We start from the raw sequence: 15011 nt of genomic DNA on the forward strand, positions 1-15011 counted from the left end.
AAAATTAATTATAACTGAGTTTATTTAAAGAAAGAGCAAGTAGCTCAGTAAACAAAGTTTTTTCTCCCTGCTGTACCAAAACTGTACCGAACCGTGACATCAGAACCGAAGTACTGTCATGTTTGTGTACAGTTACACCCCTAATTAAAATCTCAGAGATGGTTTTGCTCTCCTAAAACAGAGAGAAAAGGATAGTCTGAAAGAGGTTTGCAGTTCAAATGATCACAGGGAGAGAGGAGAATTTAGTTCTAACACTCACACTAATTTAGCTTAAATTTTCTCTAGGGGGAGAGACCTCAGCATGCAAACCCTCGTCTGTCCGGCTTGCACCCTCTCTTTCTTTCCATGCTGCTGGTCTTCAGATGGCTGCTCCCATGCCTCATTCACACCAGCAGTACAGTGACTGTCAACAGCAGAGTACAGACCAGTCTGTCACTGTACTGCCATACAGTGATCAGACACAAGCTCTCACTGCCAGCCAGGTACTGGATGCTCCACTCCTGTTTATGCACTTAGTTTTTTTTTTTGCATTGTGAATAAACATGGATGAAGTACACTCAATTATTGCGCTTTTTAAAATGAATTCTTCCCGTTACTTGACACTTAGCCTTTTGATTATTTTACCTCTTAGTCAAAAGTATGTGGATTTGTTAGAAATGTCACCTATTAAATCCACATGTGTTTCCCCTTCTTTTATTGCAGAGGCACATGCCCCAGTGCTTTCGTGACCCCACTTTAGCTCCTTTGAGGAAGCTCTCCATAGACCTGATCAAAACTTACAAACACATCAATGAGGTATTGTTTCTTTGTTTTCCTTGCAGAAGTACAGCATAAAATAAAGCTAAAAATAGTAATAAAGAACAAAATTATGATACTTGATCATAAGTAGACATATTTTTTACACTTATAAATTATAAAGTTCTGAGCACAACAATGCTCAAGGACTTCTGTATTGAGTCTAATGCTGTGAAGCTTGGTTGCTCTTTTTTTTTTTGTATAGGTGTATTATGCAAAAAAGAAAAGACGGCATCAACAGGGTCAAAGTGAGGACTCCAGCCACAAGAAAGAAAGGAAAGTCTTCAACGATGGCTACGATGATGAGAACTACGACTACATTGTCAAGAATGGGGAATGGTGGATGGATGGATGTGAAGTTGTGTATTTGATTCTTTAATTGGTAATTTGTAATTTTGTGAGGTATGACGTCTAGAGTCTCTTAAGTAGTTTATTTTGAAAACTTATTTCAAGATTTTAAATGGTAGGAAATGGGGATATTATCAGCTTTTGCCCTGACAAAATAGAGGCTAAATTATTGTTTTGGACTTGGAAAGCAAAATCCATAGCTGCCAAAATGATGCACTGTGTAATCATTATTTCAGAGTATTTTTAATATCTTATAAGTAAACAAAACTTAAATATTGTCTTGTGAATGTAATTGATGCCTTTTTTTTTAGGTTGTAAAAGCTTACGACCGAGCTGAGCAAGAGTGGGTAGCAATTAAGATTATCAAGAACAAGAAGGCCTTTCTGAATCAAGCTCAAATTGAAGTACGGCTTCTCGAGCTCATGAACAAACATGACACAGAGATGAAATACTATATAGGTAAGAAACCTGTTCAGTTCTTTGATATAATTTCAAAATCTTTGCATACAGTGCATTCCTTGAAATTAAAATCTAAAAATCTTAATGTATTGTTATTTTTTTTTTTTTTTCTTCTTTTTTTTCCTCAGTACATTTGAAACGGCACTTCATGTTCCGGAATCATCTTTGCTTAGTATTTGAAATGTTGTCATACAACCTATATGACTTGTTACGGAATACGAACTTCAGAGGCGTCTCTTTAAATCTGACACGGAAGTTTGCCCAGCAGTTGTGTACAGCACTACTGTTTCTTGCTACACCTGAGCTCAGCATCATCCACTGTGACCTAAAGCCAGAGAACATCCTGCTATGTAACCCCAAGAGAAGTGCCATCAAAATAGTGGACTTTGGGAGCTCCTGCCAACTGGGACAAAGGGTATTGTGAATCTTCTTATTTTTTTTGTATGTGTGGAAAGTGTGGAGATTGTCACAGTATGCTTAAAGTTATTGATTACGTATTCCTCTTCCCTCAGATATATCAGTACATCCAGAGTCGATTCTACCGCTCCCCTGAAGTGTTATTGGGAATGCCATATGACCTGGCCATAGATATGTGGTCTCTGGGATGTATTCTGGTGGAAATGCATACAGGAGAACCTCTATTTAGTGGAGCCAATGAGGTAATGAGCTGTATCATTTATTATTATTATTAATGATGATGATGATGATTAGAACTAATATGCTCTTTATGTTTCCTGTATCCTTAAATACCATGAATACATAGTTTTAGGAGTGACAACTACCGGTACATTTAAATGTGGGAATAAATCCCCTAAATCAGGGTTTTTTTAAACTATTTGGAGCCAGGGACCCCTTACAGGGGAGAAAATTTTTCAAGGACCCCCGCATAATTATAACAGTGTTTAAGGCTTAAGTTGTGAGTAGGGCTGCACAATTAATCGCATGCGATTGTCATGTGTGTCTTATATATTTGAAAAAATATTAATAATAAAGGCATAAAATAGTAGGGTTTTATTTTGGGGGATGGGGGAAATCGTCACCTTTTTCACCCATGATGGATTTGCATCCCTGAAGTGTTTACATTTTGTATATTGTAAACAAATTAAATGCATTATATAAGTCACTTGGGAATATAAACTATACCACGTTTCAGATGATAAAAAATGTGACTTGTAGTCCGGAAAAAAATGGTATAGCAAATAATTTTGCAGACACTCTGGTTATGGGCCATGGACCCCAGTTTGAAAACACCTGCCCTAAGTTATTGTTTAATGTGTGTACAGAATACAGGAGTCAGATTCTGCATAATTAAAAATGACTGTTATAGAAAAAATACAGTCTAATAAAAAACCTATTCTTTAAATGAAAGGTGGACCAAATGAACAAAGTTGTTGAAGTACTTGGGATCCCACCCAATCACATTATGGACCTAGCACCAAAAGCCAGGAAGTTCTTTGAGAAGTTGTCAGATGGGACATGGAGTATTAAGAAGACCAAAGATGGAAAAAGGGTATGTGTCATTGATATTTTAAAGTATTTATACTGCCGTGTGAATTTTGTTTTTATGCAGCTTTTGTGGAAATGCTTGTTGTTGTTGTTGTGCTAGAACATCTTTCTGCTTTTCTGTGAGCAGTACAAACCTCCAGCGTCTCGAAAGCTCCATGCCATCTTGGGAGTTGAATGTGGTGGACCAGGCGGTCGTCGGGTGGGAGAATCCGGACACGCAGTAGCTGACTACTTGAAGTTCAAGGACCTTATTCTCAGAATGCTGGACTACGACCCCAAGACGCGAATTCAGCCCTACTATGCCCTCCAGCACAGTTTCTTCAAGAAGACCACGGATGAAGGAACCAATACAAGCAGTAGTGTGTCAACAAGTCCTGCACTTGAGCAGTCACAGTCATCAGGGACCACTTCTAGTACATCCTCAAGCTCAGGTTTTACTACAATTGAATCTGTTCTGCTCTCTAAGCTCTTGAATGTAACTGGCTTGATAGTAGTGTTTCTGGGTAAAGCTTAATGCAGTTCATTTGCTCTGCTCCAGGAGGATCGTCTGGAACAAGCACCAGTGGCAGAGCAAGATCCGATCCAACTCATCACCATCGGCACAGCAGCGGGCATTTTGGCACAGCTATGCCACCCATAGACTGTGACAACCTTTGCCCTCAGGTGAGCCCACCTGGTCGATCTTGTCAAGTTATTAAAACAAATCAAAGTTTGGCCTTCATGCCTGAACAATGTTTTTCCTTGTTTGTACAGGCGAGACCGCCTTATCATCCACCAGTAGTATGGCCTGGAATCGTAGGTCCAGAACCTGTCACTGTAGAGACTCATCCAGTCCAGGAAACCACTTTTCATGTGCCTCCCCAGCATCCCAAGGCATTGCACCCCCATCACCACCACCATCACCACCACGGACAGGTCATAGCAACGAGACCACGGCCGCGTCTCTACAACTCGCCCACCAACAGCGCCTCCACCCAGGATTCCATGGAGGTGGTGCACGGTCATCTGTCCATGACATCCCTGTCTTCCTCGGCATCCTCTTCCTCCACTTCTTCCTCTTCCACAGGAAACCAAGGCAACCAGGCTTACCAGCTCCGCCGGCTTCCTGCCAACACCCTGAACTTTAGCCAAAATGGAAGTATGAGAATGGGTTTGGGTGCCTTCTCAAATCCTCGCCAAGAGACTGGTATGGCCGGACAACCCACGTACCCTGTTGCCACAAACACAGGAACTGGTCACTTTATAGCAGAGGGACACCTGGGCATGAGACAAGGCATTGATAGGGAAGATTCTCCGATGAGTGGAGTCTGTGTTCAGCAGAGCTCGATGGCAAGCTCGTGACTTTAGCTGAAATGGGTGTGAATTTGTTTTTTATTTTGTTTTCCCCTTTTTTACGGTGGTGTTTTCGTTTTCTCCTGTTTTTTTTTGTTTTGTTTTTTTTCAAAAGGTGCATAGAGAATAAAAGCTGCTCACTTCTGAGGGGAGATTTCACTGAACCGCTACAAATTGAAGAGTATTTAAAAAGTCTATGTATTTCCATCATTTTTCATTGTCTATTTCTAGATAAGTTAATGATACTGCAAATAACCACGGTGAAACTGAGACATTCATCTGCGGATTCACTCACCTGCATACAGTACTTATTTACCATCTGTCACATCGGAAACTAGGAGTTTTGTTTTTATTTGTCCCTTTTTTTCATTCAATACAGTGAGCATTTCAGAGCTGAGAGCTGTCGTACAGCTTTTTATATGTAAAGCAATGCAAAACATTTGTTTAGTTCAAACAAGTGAAACATTGGACATTATAATTTGGCTGGTCGTTCTTTTATTTAGCCTTTAAGTGAAACTTCTCTAAAGAGCTGTGTGTTTAAACCTGTAGCGTGTCAAGGAAGCAGTACTTGCAGTGATATTTCGTGTTGTCTGTATCGTGTAACTCTTCGAGAGGGGGCACATAGCTGCGGAGCTCCAGTGGCGAGCGCTGACCAAGCGGCGAGAAGGAGCTGGTGTTAGACAGGCAGGTGCAGTACTCTTCAGGCCTGGAGTCCTCCAGCAGACCGGACGGCTTCAACTACATACAGCAACTTGAGGAGGAGGTGCGCTGAGGAGCGACGAGGGGGACAGATCCGGATCCAGATCCAGATGGATCTTGGGCTGTTGTCGAGAACCCTTTGGCCTTATGACTTTTGGACCTTGACTGAAAAGGAGCTGGACTTTATTGTGGAATAGAGATGATGGCTGTCCTCTATTTTTAACATTTAAAGAGTCCTTAATTGGTTAGAGAAGGGGAAGGTGAAGGAGAATGGTTAATCAGAGGCCTTTATTTAGCAAAGATTTCTCATTTAAGAGACTCCAAATTGCAGGGTCTTGCTCAAACATCCCTAACATGACTTCCTAAAATTGCCGAAGTTGGATTTCACATAGAAGGTATTCATTCCCATTAATTGGCTTTATTTAATTTTCTCTCTCTTTTTATTTCCCGTCAAGCATGTGGTTCCCATTGAAAAAACATTGCATAAATTTGCCTCTTTGTGTTGAACACAAGATATGTAATGAGATTTATGTGACTGCCTTTTTTCTCCTCTTGAATTATGCTGTGAATTTTACACAAATTACATTTTTTTTTCTTTATTGCCGTCTTTCTTTTTTATATATACCAAAGCAGTTGTTTTTTTATAGCACTAGGTGTCTGTAAGAAATAATGTAGCAGTTCACCACTTCAGCCCAAGGTTCATCAGAGTCCATATTAGTCTGTATACTCTCTCTCAAACTGGAACTTTTGATGAACTTCATGTTTTGATGTTAACAAAATACTGAAATTGGTTTAATATATGGATAAACCTCCCCGATTTGTTACCTTTTTCCTTTGTTTTTCCTGTCAAGGGGAGGGAAGGGACACTGATGGTTACTCTGCAGGCTACAGAGTAGCTGAGAGATCACAAATTATTCTGAGGAGAGAAAAGTGTTTTGTTTTGTATTTACCTGGTCTATCAGTCAGTGATGCTGCCTTTTATACCTTATTTGATGAACATGCTAATTTCTACCTTTTTAAATCTAAGTGGCTACTTAAATTTATTTATTCAGGCAGTCTACTGTAGCTGCTGTGACCTCTGAGTCTGAGTTGAATTTGTTATCAAGTGATTGGTTGGATGCTTGCATCAGATGTACTATTCAAAGGGAAACTAGAGGTGACGCGCTGCCACACAAACACTGGGCACATGCATGTTCTGAAGAGGATAAGTGTTTATAGTCACGGTTCAGTCACGTGAAGGATGGCTTTGCTCACTCTGATTTTTATATCTGAGGTTGTGAGCCCCCCACCACCACCTAGCTTCTCACTTGAGGTCTCAATTCTTCAAAGGATCCCTGTTTGCTGCTGCTCTCGATCTAGCAGTTTTCACAGACAGTGGGACACTATCCTGCCAGAAAGTGTGTGTGGCGTTCACATTTGCAGATTTTCCTTTCACAAAGACATCACTTTCAGCCAGAGTCATGTTTAGTATATTTACAAATCTCACAATGGCTAGTGGTAATCAAAATAAAAAACAACAAAAAAAAAAAGTTTACCTGATTGTTAGCTTGATTTCAAAATGTTGTTACATATATATAAACATTCGAGTGCAGTTTGCTGAAGTTGACACACATTCCAAAAAAAAATCTAAATCTAAAACTTACAGAAACTTTTAAACAGTGCACTTGTTTCAGCTGTTACTAAATGAGACTTGATTTAGTGCAGTTTTCATGAAATGAAGCCCCTTTTTAATAGTTGAAATAGAATTTATGTATATATTTATATTTTTTTAAATAAAGGAAGTATAGAACTCACCACATTGCTCCTGCTGGTATGTCAATTACATTGCCACGTGTTTGCTTGCCTGTTTATTTTATTTTATTTTTTAAACCCTTCTTGTCTTGGTCATTGGACCAAAACTGTTTTTAGTCAAAGGCATTTGACATCAACAGGACAACATTAAAGGTAGGGCTTATAGCTTGTACTGAGAGAATCTTTTCACAGGGTATGACGCATGTATATCCACACCTTTTCTGCTGCTCATGGTTTGCTAGGTCTGTTAACCCCCTTTCTCTTAAATGCATTATTGGTAAATGTCACAGATACACAAGAGTGTGGATTTTAAATCAACAATCTTATGCCCTTTTTTTCCAGATTTTCTTGACCCTTTTCATGCAACATGCACTATATAACTGAACAGCATGGGGGAAGGATAAGTGTCCACAGATTGTAAGATCTAGTCAAGACTTTGCTGTGTATAATGAAAATGCCCTTTGTATTATATTCAAACAGTCTTATGTATGATATATAAAAAATAACTTAATTGATGCGCTCTTGGCTTTTTTCTTCATGTTTTTCCCTGGCTTATTGTTTCAACACTTCTTCGGTCTAATTTAGAGGACTGTCTGTACCAGTAGCTCTTACAAAAACTTGGCAAACGTGTTAAATTAGGTTTTTTTGTAGATTATCGAATAATGCACTTAAATGAATAAAAGGTTCATATGTTTAAGTTCGATGGAAATTAGAAGATCAGTCAGTAATTTGACGGAAACTGGTCGGTTTTATAGTTTATAAGGCGGTATTTCGGCTGTATTTTGCGCGGCTCGTTGGTCTAGGGGTATGATTCTCGCTTCGGGTGCGAGAGGTCCCGGGTTCAAATCCCGGACGAGCCCTAGTTTTCTTTCAAGAATTTAAAGACTCACAGCGTTCAGTGTAAATCTGCCATGCTGAATTCTGGATACAACATATACAAATACAGTTTAACGTCTCTAGGCGTGTCATATAGCTGTCAGATTCAGTGATTCGTTACGTCATGACGTAGTTATGAAATCACGCGGCATGTTTAAAGAGCCCTTTGACAGCTCATTTTAAATAAAACTGGAGTATTTAAATTCTAACAATGGTGGTTAATACATATGCTACGTTGTTGATTTGGAGACCAGTGATTTAGTGTTAGCGTTGTGGGTACGTTGCGTATTTGTACGAGTGTGTAATTGATAACGTGTTATAAACAATGATGTCATTGTGTTAATTAAGGCTGTTCTCGACTAACACACATTTGCATAACGGTAACAATCTATTTTGCCAAATGTAGATACAATCTGGGATGAAAATAATCTTACCCGGAGACAAAATGAGCACTGAATCCTGCACAGAGACACCCAGGTTGGTTCGTTGTAGGTTGCTGAGGTCATAAAAATATTCAAACAAACTTGCAAAGAACACTGAACGTTGGGATTGAGAATAAGTTATTTTAGGAGCTTATAATTGTCCGGTCTATGATGCTGCCATCTACAGGATTCACGGCTTTAATGAGCGCTTGAAATAATCAACTAATGTTCAGGGGAAGTTGCTAAAGGAAGGTGGATTTTTTTGCTAAATGATGTTGTGATGTCATTGCGCGATGACGTCATTACGTAATCACGACACAAAATTGTCACTACATAAAATCTCATCAAAAATATGTTAATTTAGATTTGTTCGTAAAATAATATAAATTCATAAAATAATATTAAAACAGAAATAACATTTTTTTAAACGACATTGAATTATTGAACACACATTTTTGAACGATTGCAATTTAAGTTTTATCAGCTAGTAAACTAGTATAATAATATTAAAACAGAAATAACATTTTTTTTTAAACGACTAGTTTTAAGTAGTGTATTAGTAGTTAGCATGCTACAATCTAAGAAAAGTAATAATAGGGTACAATCTACTATGTTCATTCACAGGGTTATTTTTTATTTTATTGTATTTTGTGTTTTCGGGTTACAACGGATAATGTCCTGTAAAATTTACTATACCTTTTCCATTTTTCTAGATATTTTTCTACAGTGTTACTGATCAACAATCGAAGCTACTAACAAAGGTGTATCATAATGTGATACACATAAAAATGTGATTTTGTGTTTCAGACAGAACTAGGTACAAGAAACATTTAAAATAATATTGTTAATAGCTTATTTTTATTATTTTATTCATATTTTGGAGGAGTTTTCATGTCAAAGTAAAATGTAAAAAAATTTAAGCAGACCCTACAAATCTAATACTAGCGCACATATATTTAATCCACAACTTTACAGTATATTGATATTAGTACGCTTATTAGTAAGAGCTGTTCACTCGAGAACCGTTTCAAACGAATCAGGTTTTGAGAACCGGTTCAACCGAATCATTGAAAAGATCCGACTCTGGTGCATTGTGGGATCGAAACGAAATGCATTGTGGGTTGGCACTCCAACAATACTAGTGTTTCATACTTGCGCGCCTTGTTCATTTGTGCAATGTTGCGATGATTGTATTAGTGGCATCATAATTAAAGAGAAAGCTTTGAAATATTTTTTTTTATCAGACATTAAATGCACAATGCCAAATTTCTGTGCCGCTCCGAACTGTACCAGGAAAAGCACCCAGTCCGATTTAGCTTTCTTCAGGTTTCCAAGGGATCCGGAGAGGTATGGCTTTTTTTTATTAGTATTATTATTATTATTATTATTATTATTATTACAACTTCATAACATTATCACTGTCGTTCTGTGTTTAAATGGCGTTAATTAAACCTGACGACCGAAATGAAAGTAATGCTTCCTGAGGAAGGAAAGCTAAAGCTGCTGAAGACTTCTCAGACATTTTCCCCCATTGTTGTTTTTAAAAATATCTTTTGGATTCTTTTCAAAAGTGAAGTTCAAATATATATATATATATTTTATATTTTCTTTGTAAATTATGAAACTTTATGTTAAAAAAGTGTCCTGCATTTTCCATGTCACTACCGAAACAGTGTATGTTTTAGTCCATTGGCTGAGACTGAAATTAACTACACCCCTACATTTATGATCAGGACATATTTATGTGTCTGTGTCTCTTACAGCTACAGGGTGAGTAGATAAAGACCCCATAATTTTGAGATAGATGTGTTCAAAAGTCTGAAAAATCTGTAATTCTAAGGAATGACACTACCGAACACCTTTCTGCAGTTAAGCACACTTTTTTGGGAGTTATTCCATATAATTAAATTTTTATGTGTGTGCAGCTGTTCAGAACTAACCATGTGCTGATTAGCATCTTTGAGATCAACATTTTCAAAACAATCTAAAATTGTCACTACCAAAACATTTGGTGGCGTTTCGGTAGTGACATCTTTGTTTTTTGTTTTTTTTATCCCATAAAATTGTCACGACCGAAACATGTCATCATTGTTTTGGTAGTGACAAAAGGGAACACATAATCCTCTTATTTGGAGGAAATAAACAAAATTTGAGTACAGTTATGCTTTATTTTAGTATGTTTTAGAATGTGAGTTAAAATTCTGTAATGTGATGTTTTTGATGAAATAGAATTAATTTGAGTTCAGTTATGTTTTATTTTTTTTTTCAAAAATAAAGTATACTGAATTTGTTTATATAATAAGTTGATTGTTTTTTTGTTAATTGTATATTAAGATTTTTTTGTTTTTGTGTTTGTTATAAGTGTTGTATTCTTAACTTTTTTTTCAGTGTGAAATTGGATTCAAAATACAACAAATCTCCTAAATTACACTTGAAATATTAAAAAAAAATGTAATTTTTATTGATTTACCTCTGAAAATAGCAACATATATATATATATATATATATATATAAACAATGTTAATATAAGCAAAATCTTAATAGGTCAATATAACTTTTCAAATTAAATTATTATTACTGTGTTTCGGTAGTGACAAATTTGGGGAGAGGACAAATATTTCAAAACTTTCTGAAAATATAATATGAGAATTAACTGCACAATTACTAGAAATGTGTACCTTGAATATTATACAATTTGCATACATTATATTAGTAATATACTGTAGTGTTTTGTTGCAGGTGTTGAATAATTCTCACCACTTCTAACTTTTTAGAATTTTATAATACAAAAATATATTGTTCATCAAAATCCAGGGTTTAAATTGGAGAGAAAAAGACCATAATATAGCTGCTACAGTAGTTTGCATAAACAAAACACATTCATATTAATCTCAGCGTTTTTTTATTATTATTATTTGTTGTTCAGTTTTCTTGGCTAAACCTGTGAATAAGTGTTTTCTACAAAAATGTTATGCAAGAAATGAGTCACTGTGTGTTTCTTAAAACTTTATTTGCACAGATGTAGGTTGTGGGTGGAGAACTGTCGCCGGGCAGATCTGGAGGAGAAAACTCCGGATCAGTTGAACAAGCACTACAGACTCTGTGCGAAGCACTTTGAACCAGCCATGATATGCAAAACTGTAATGCACTGTACTTAAATACTAATACTTAAAATTATAAGCATTTAACATTACTCGTAGTAGAGGGACCTTAATGTTTTATCATATTATCTAAATAGTTAAAGGTCTTGATTTCTGTAAAAATCCATAAGGATTGTTACTGTGTTTTTCAGAGCCCTTACAGGACAGTACTAAGGGACACTGCTATTCCCACAATTTTTGATTTAACCAGCCACCTCGGCAATCCTCACAGTAGACATCGCAAACGCATCAAAGTTCTGGTAGAATTTTTTTTCTCATTGCAGTTATTATTAAACTACACTAACCTTTATTTTATTTTTTTACTGTAAAGTGTCATATTTCACATTGTTAATGATAAGTCAATAAATGTAACTTTATAAATCAGCACAGATGTTATAAAGTGACACTTTCCATTCCTGTTTTCCTCAGACAGATGAAGAGGTTCGGAAAATCAAAGAAAGAAGATGTAAGTAAGATATAGTTGATTATTGCACAGCTCTATGGAATACTTGATTCTGATTGGTCAGTTAATGGCAGCACTGTGTATCACTCTGCTCATCTGGGAAGCTGAAATTGATCAATTGATTAAACTGATTAAAAATTTAGCTCTGAGTGATCATTGCTTTAAACGTTTGTGGCTCTGTTTCTTTAGTGGAGTCTTCAATTGAACAACTGCTCTCAAAAAAAGACTGTGATGCTCAGGATGACAGCGAGAAAGCCGACGACATCCCTCAGCTGACGCCTGAGCAAAAAGACCTGAGAGAGTTCTTAAGGTCTTCCTTTGAAGTCATGGTTTTGATAGGAAGGCAGAACTTTCCATTCAGTTGTAATGCAAGAGAAGATGAGATGCGCTCTGAGGAGGAGGAACGGCTTTTGACTACAGGTAACTTTCAAGCGCTTATTGAGAACCGTATCAATGCGGGTGATGAATTTCTTCGGAGGAGGTTTGAGGCAGCGGCTGTTAATGAGGAATATTGTCCGGCCGTCCAGCAGAGGCAGCTGCTGGAGGTTTGCGAGAGATGCGTCCGTGAAGAGATCCTTCAGCAAGTCCGAGAATGCCGCTTCTTTTCCATCATCACAGGGGAGTTAGTAAAGCTCCCAGAAGGAGAGCACCTTCCCATATTCCTGCGCTTTGTAGACCAGGCAAACAGCCTTAGAGAGGAATTCATAGAGTTCCTCTCATTTGAAGGAGAGGAGGTCACCGTCGCTGAGAGATTGGAGACTCAGTTGACGAAGGGATGGGGCTTGAGTATGGAGCACTGCAGAGGACAAGCGCATGCAGGATCTGGTATACTTGGCACCAAGATGAAGGTCATCGCTGCCCAACTCAAGGAGAAATATCCCATGGCGGTGATCACACCCACTTCCACCTGTGCACTCAATGTTCATCTTGCTAATGGCATGCCATTGACTGGAGTGCAAGATGTGATGTCCATTCTGAAGAAGACGAATTCGTTTTTTAAAGCGTCTCCGTTGCTGCAGAGCGAACTTGATAATGCTATCTCCATCCTGTGTCAGGGAAACATAGAAAAAGAAAACATTCTCAAAGAGGACTCGCGTTCAACCTGGACTGATCTTCATAATGTGTTTGAGATGGCCGTTGATTTGATGGAGCCGCTTCTGCTGTGCATGGACAGCATACACGACAATGAGGATCTGAAATGGAACGACCAAATCACCAGTGACGCTTACGCCATTGCTGAGGCCTTGGCGGACTTTGAGTTCATTGTAACGTTGGTTATTTTGAAGAACGCATTATCTTTTACGAGAGCTTTTGGTAAGAACCTACAAGGAGAAACCATTGATGTGTTTTTCGCCGCCAACAGCTTAACAGCAGTACTGCATTCATTGCACGAGGTATCGGACAATCTCGAAGTATACCATGAATTCTGGTTTGAAGAGGCGGTCAGTTTGGCGACTGCAATGGAGATCCCAGTGAAAGTCCCGAGGTTGTTCCTTCGGAAGCAACAGGCAGTGGAGACCATGGAAATACATGCGGAGTCGTTCTTTAAGGAGTATGTTACTCTGCCAGTTATGGAGTACATTATGCAGGAGGTCAAGGACGTCTTCTCTGAGAATCATCTCAAGGCGCTCAAGTGCTTGTCTCTCGTCCCCGCAGTCATGGGCCATATGAGGTTTAATACCTCCGAGGAGACCCATGCCGACATTTACAGGAGCGATTTGCCCCATCCAGACACGCTCCCTGCTGAACTACATTGTTGGAGGATAAAATGGAAACACAGAGGGAAGGAAGTAAGCTTGCCGTGCACCATTCACAAAACCCTTCAGCACTCTGATGTGAAGTTCTTCCCCAATGTTAATGCGTTTTTGAAAATATTAGCCACGTTGCCAGTGTTGAAGCTAGATGGGAATCACGGTGAAACCGCACAAAGACGCTTACAAGCTTACCTCACAGACACTGCGGTAAACCAAAGATGTAAGAATCTGGCTGTGCTGAACATCAATTATCATATAAAAACAGACCTGGAAGAAATGGTTCAGTGTTATTTAAAAACGTACCCAGAAGAAAGTGAGAGTAATTAACAGGTGTGTATGTATAGACTCTCCAAGTTTTGACTGCAAAAATCTTTGAGTTGTGTAATTATTTTGTTTTTCATCACAATGCCAATTGTTTATTTTCATGTGTCTTTTCCCCCTGGAGAAATATAGTACTAATTTTTTTTTACATTTGTGAGGACCTTCAAAAGATTCACCATTTAAATATCTGCAATTTGGAGAGTGGTCTTGCATTTTGTTTGCTTGACTTTCTTGACTTCACTGATAAATGACAAAAATAACTTTGAAAATCAACCATTAAAGACAAGTTTGTGTTTGTATAAACTGGTCCAAAGTGTAATAAAATGAAAGCACTTTTGATGCGGTCTTCTATACGGATGTCATTTCTTTCTACTGTCACAGGTATACACTACCCCCAATAGAGTCTGGCTGCAGACAAGATGCACTCTCAGCCGCGCATGCGCACTTGACACATGCTCTGTCAGCTGCATGCATGCGCTTTGAGGACATACACGCTCAGGCTCACACATGCGCTACTGCAGCTAGCCTATTATATATTTACTTGGTAGCTACTAAAAGGTCCCATTAGATAATGCATTAAATAACAGTAAGCAAAACATTTGCTACAGGATTTATTCACCTTTGTAAGTGTTATTTAATAAAAATACAACTGTTCTTTGTTAGTTCTTCAGGTCCATTAAATATTAATAGGTCCGTAATATATCAAAATATACATCTTTTAATTATAATTATGTATTAGACAACATTGAAATTAACATTAGTTAAGGCAAATACTTCTACAGCATTTGTTATTCATTGCTAGTTCATGCTGACTAATGTATTTATCCAGTGTCAACAAATGAAACCTTAAGCGTTACCATTTACTCTTTGGAAATGTATTGGTATATTTATTCCTATGAAAAACAGGAACTGAAACAGGTTGGACATTCATGTATCAATATTGGTGGTAATATGCAACAACCTTTTTTAAACAGATTAATTTTAGTCTTGCTCCAACTAAATAGTTTTGCGTAAAAATACAAAAGATGCACAGCACTGCTTCATGCAGATAGCGTTCTGCCTTCTGTTGTATCTTTTTTACACAATTTGGTAACAAATGAATGCG

At 37.8% G+C, this 15011-nt stretch overlaps 1 protein-coding gene, 1 non-coding gene and 1 pseudogene across 2 annotated transcripts; all 3 read left to right on the forward strand.

The window, feature by feature from the left end:
• The first annotated feature begins 288 nt into the window (after nt 1-288).
• On the forward strand, nt 289-4918 carry LOC109078492 (annotated as a pseudogene).
• A 2800-nt stretch (nt 4919-7718) lies between these two features.
• On the forward strand, nt 7719-7790 carry trnap-cgg. Its single transcript has one exon. It is a non-coding gene; the product is annotated as a tRNA-Pro (tRNA).
• Nucleotides 7791-9313: 1523 nt separating this feature from the next.
• LOC109088008 (52 kDa repressor of the inhibitor of the protein kinase-like) lies at nt 9314-14251 on the forward strand. The gene is made up of 5 exons (XM_042771092.1): nt 9314-9575; nt 11248-11368; nt 11521-11628; nt 11798-11834; nt 12021-14251. The coding sequence occupies exons 1-5, from the start codon at nt 9487-9489 to the stop codon at nt 13910-13912; spliced, it is 2247 nt and encodes a 748-aa protein (XP_042627026.1). The 5' UTR covers nt 9314-9486; the 3' UTR covers nt 13913-14251.
• The last annotated feature ends 760 nt before the right edge of the window (nt 14252-15011 follow it).

Source organism: Cyprinus carpio, chromosome A15, assembly GCF_018340385.1.
Source record: "Cyprinus carpio isolate SPL01 chromosome A15, ASM1834038v1, whole genome shotgun sequence".
NCBI lineage: Eukaryota > Metazoa > Chordata > Actinopteri > Cypriniformes > Cyprinidae > Cyprinus > Cyprinus carpio.

Excerpts from the sequence above, each read along its gene's own strand:
- LOC109088008 (XM_042771092.1), top strand. The coding sequence starts at position 9,487 with ATGCCAAATTTCTGTGCCGCTCCGAACTGTACCAGGAAAAGCACCCAG. Across the intron at positions 11,629-11,797 it reads GCAAACGCATCAAAGTTCTG|ACAGATGAAGAGGTTCGGAA; the intron begins GTAGAATTTTTT and ends TGTTTTCCTCAG. Across the intron at positions 11,835-12,020 it reads GAAAATCAAAGAAAGAAGAT|TGGAGTCTTCAATTGAACAA; the intron begins GTAAGTAAGATA and ends CTGTTTCTTTAG.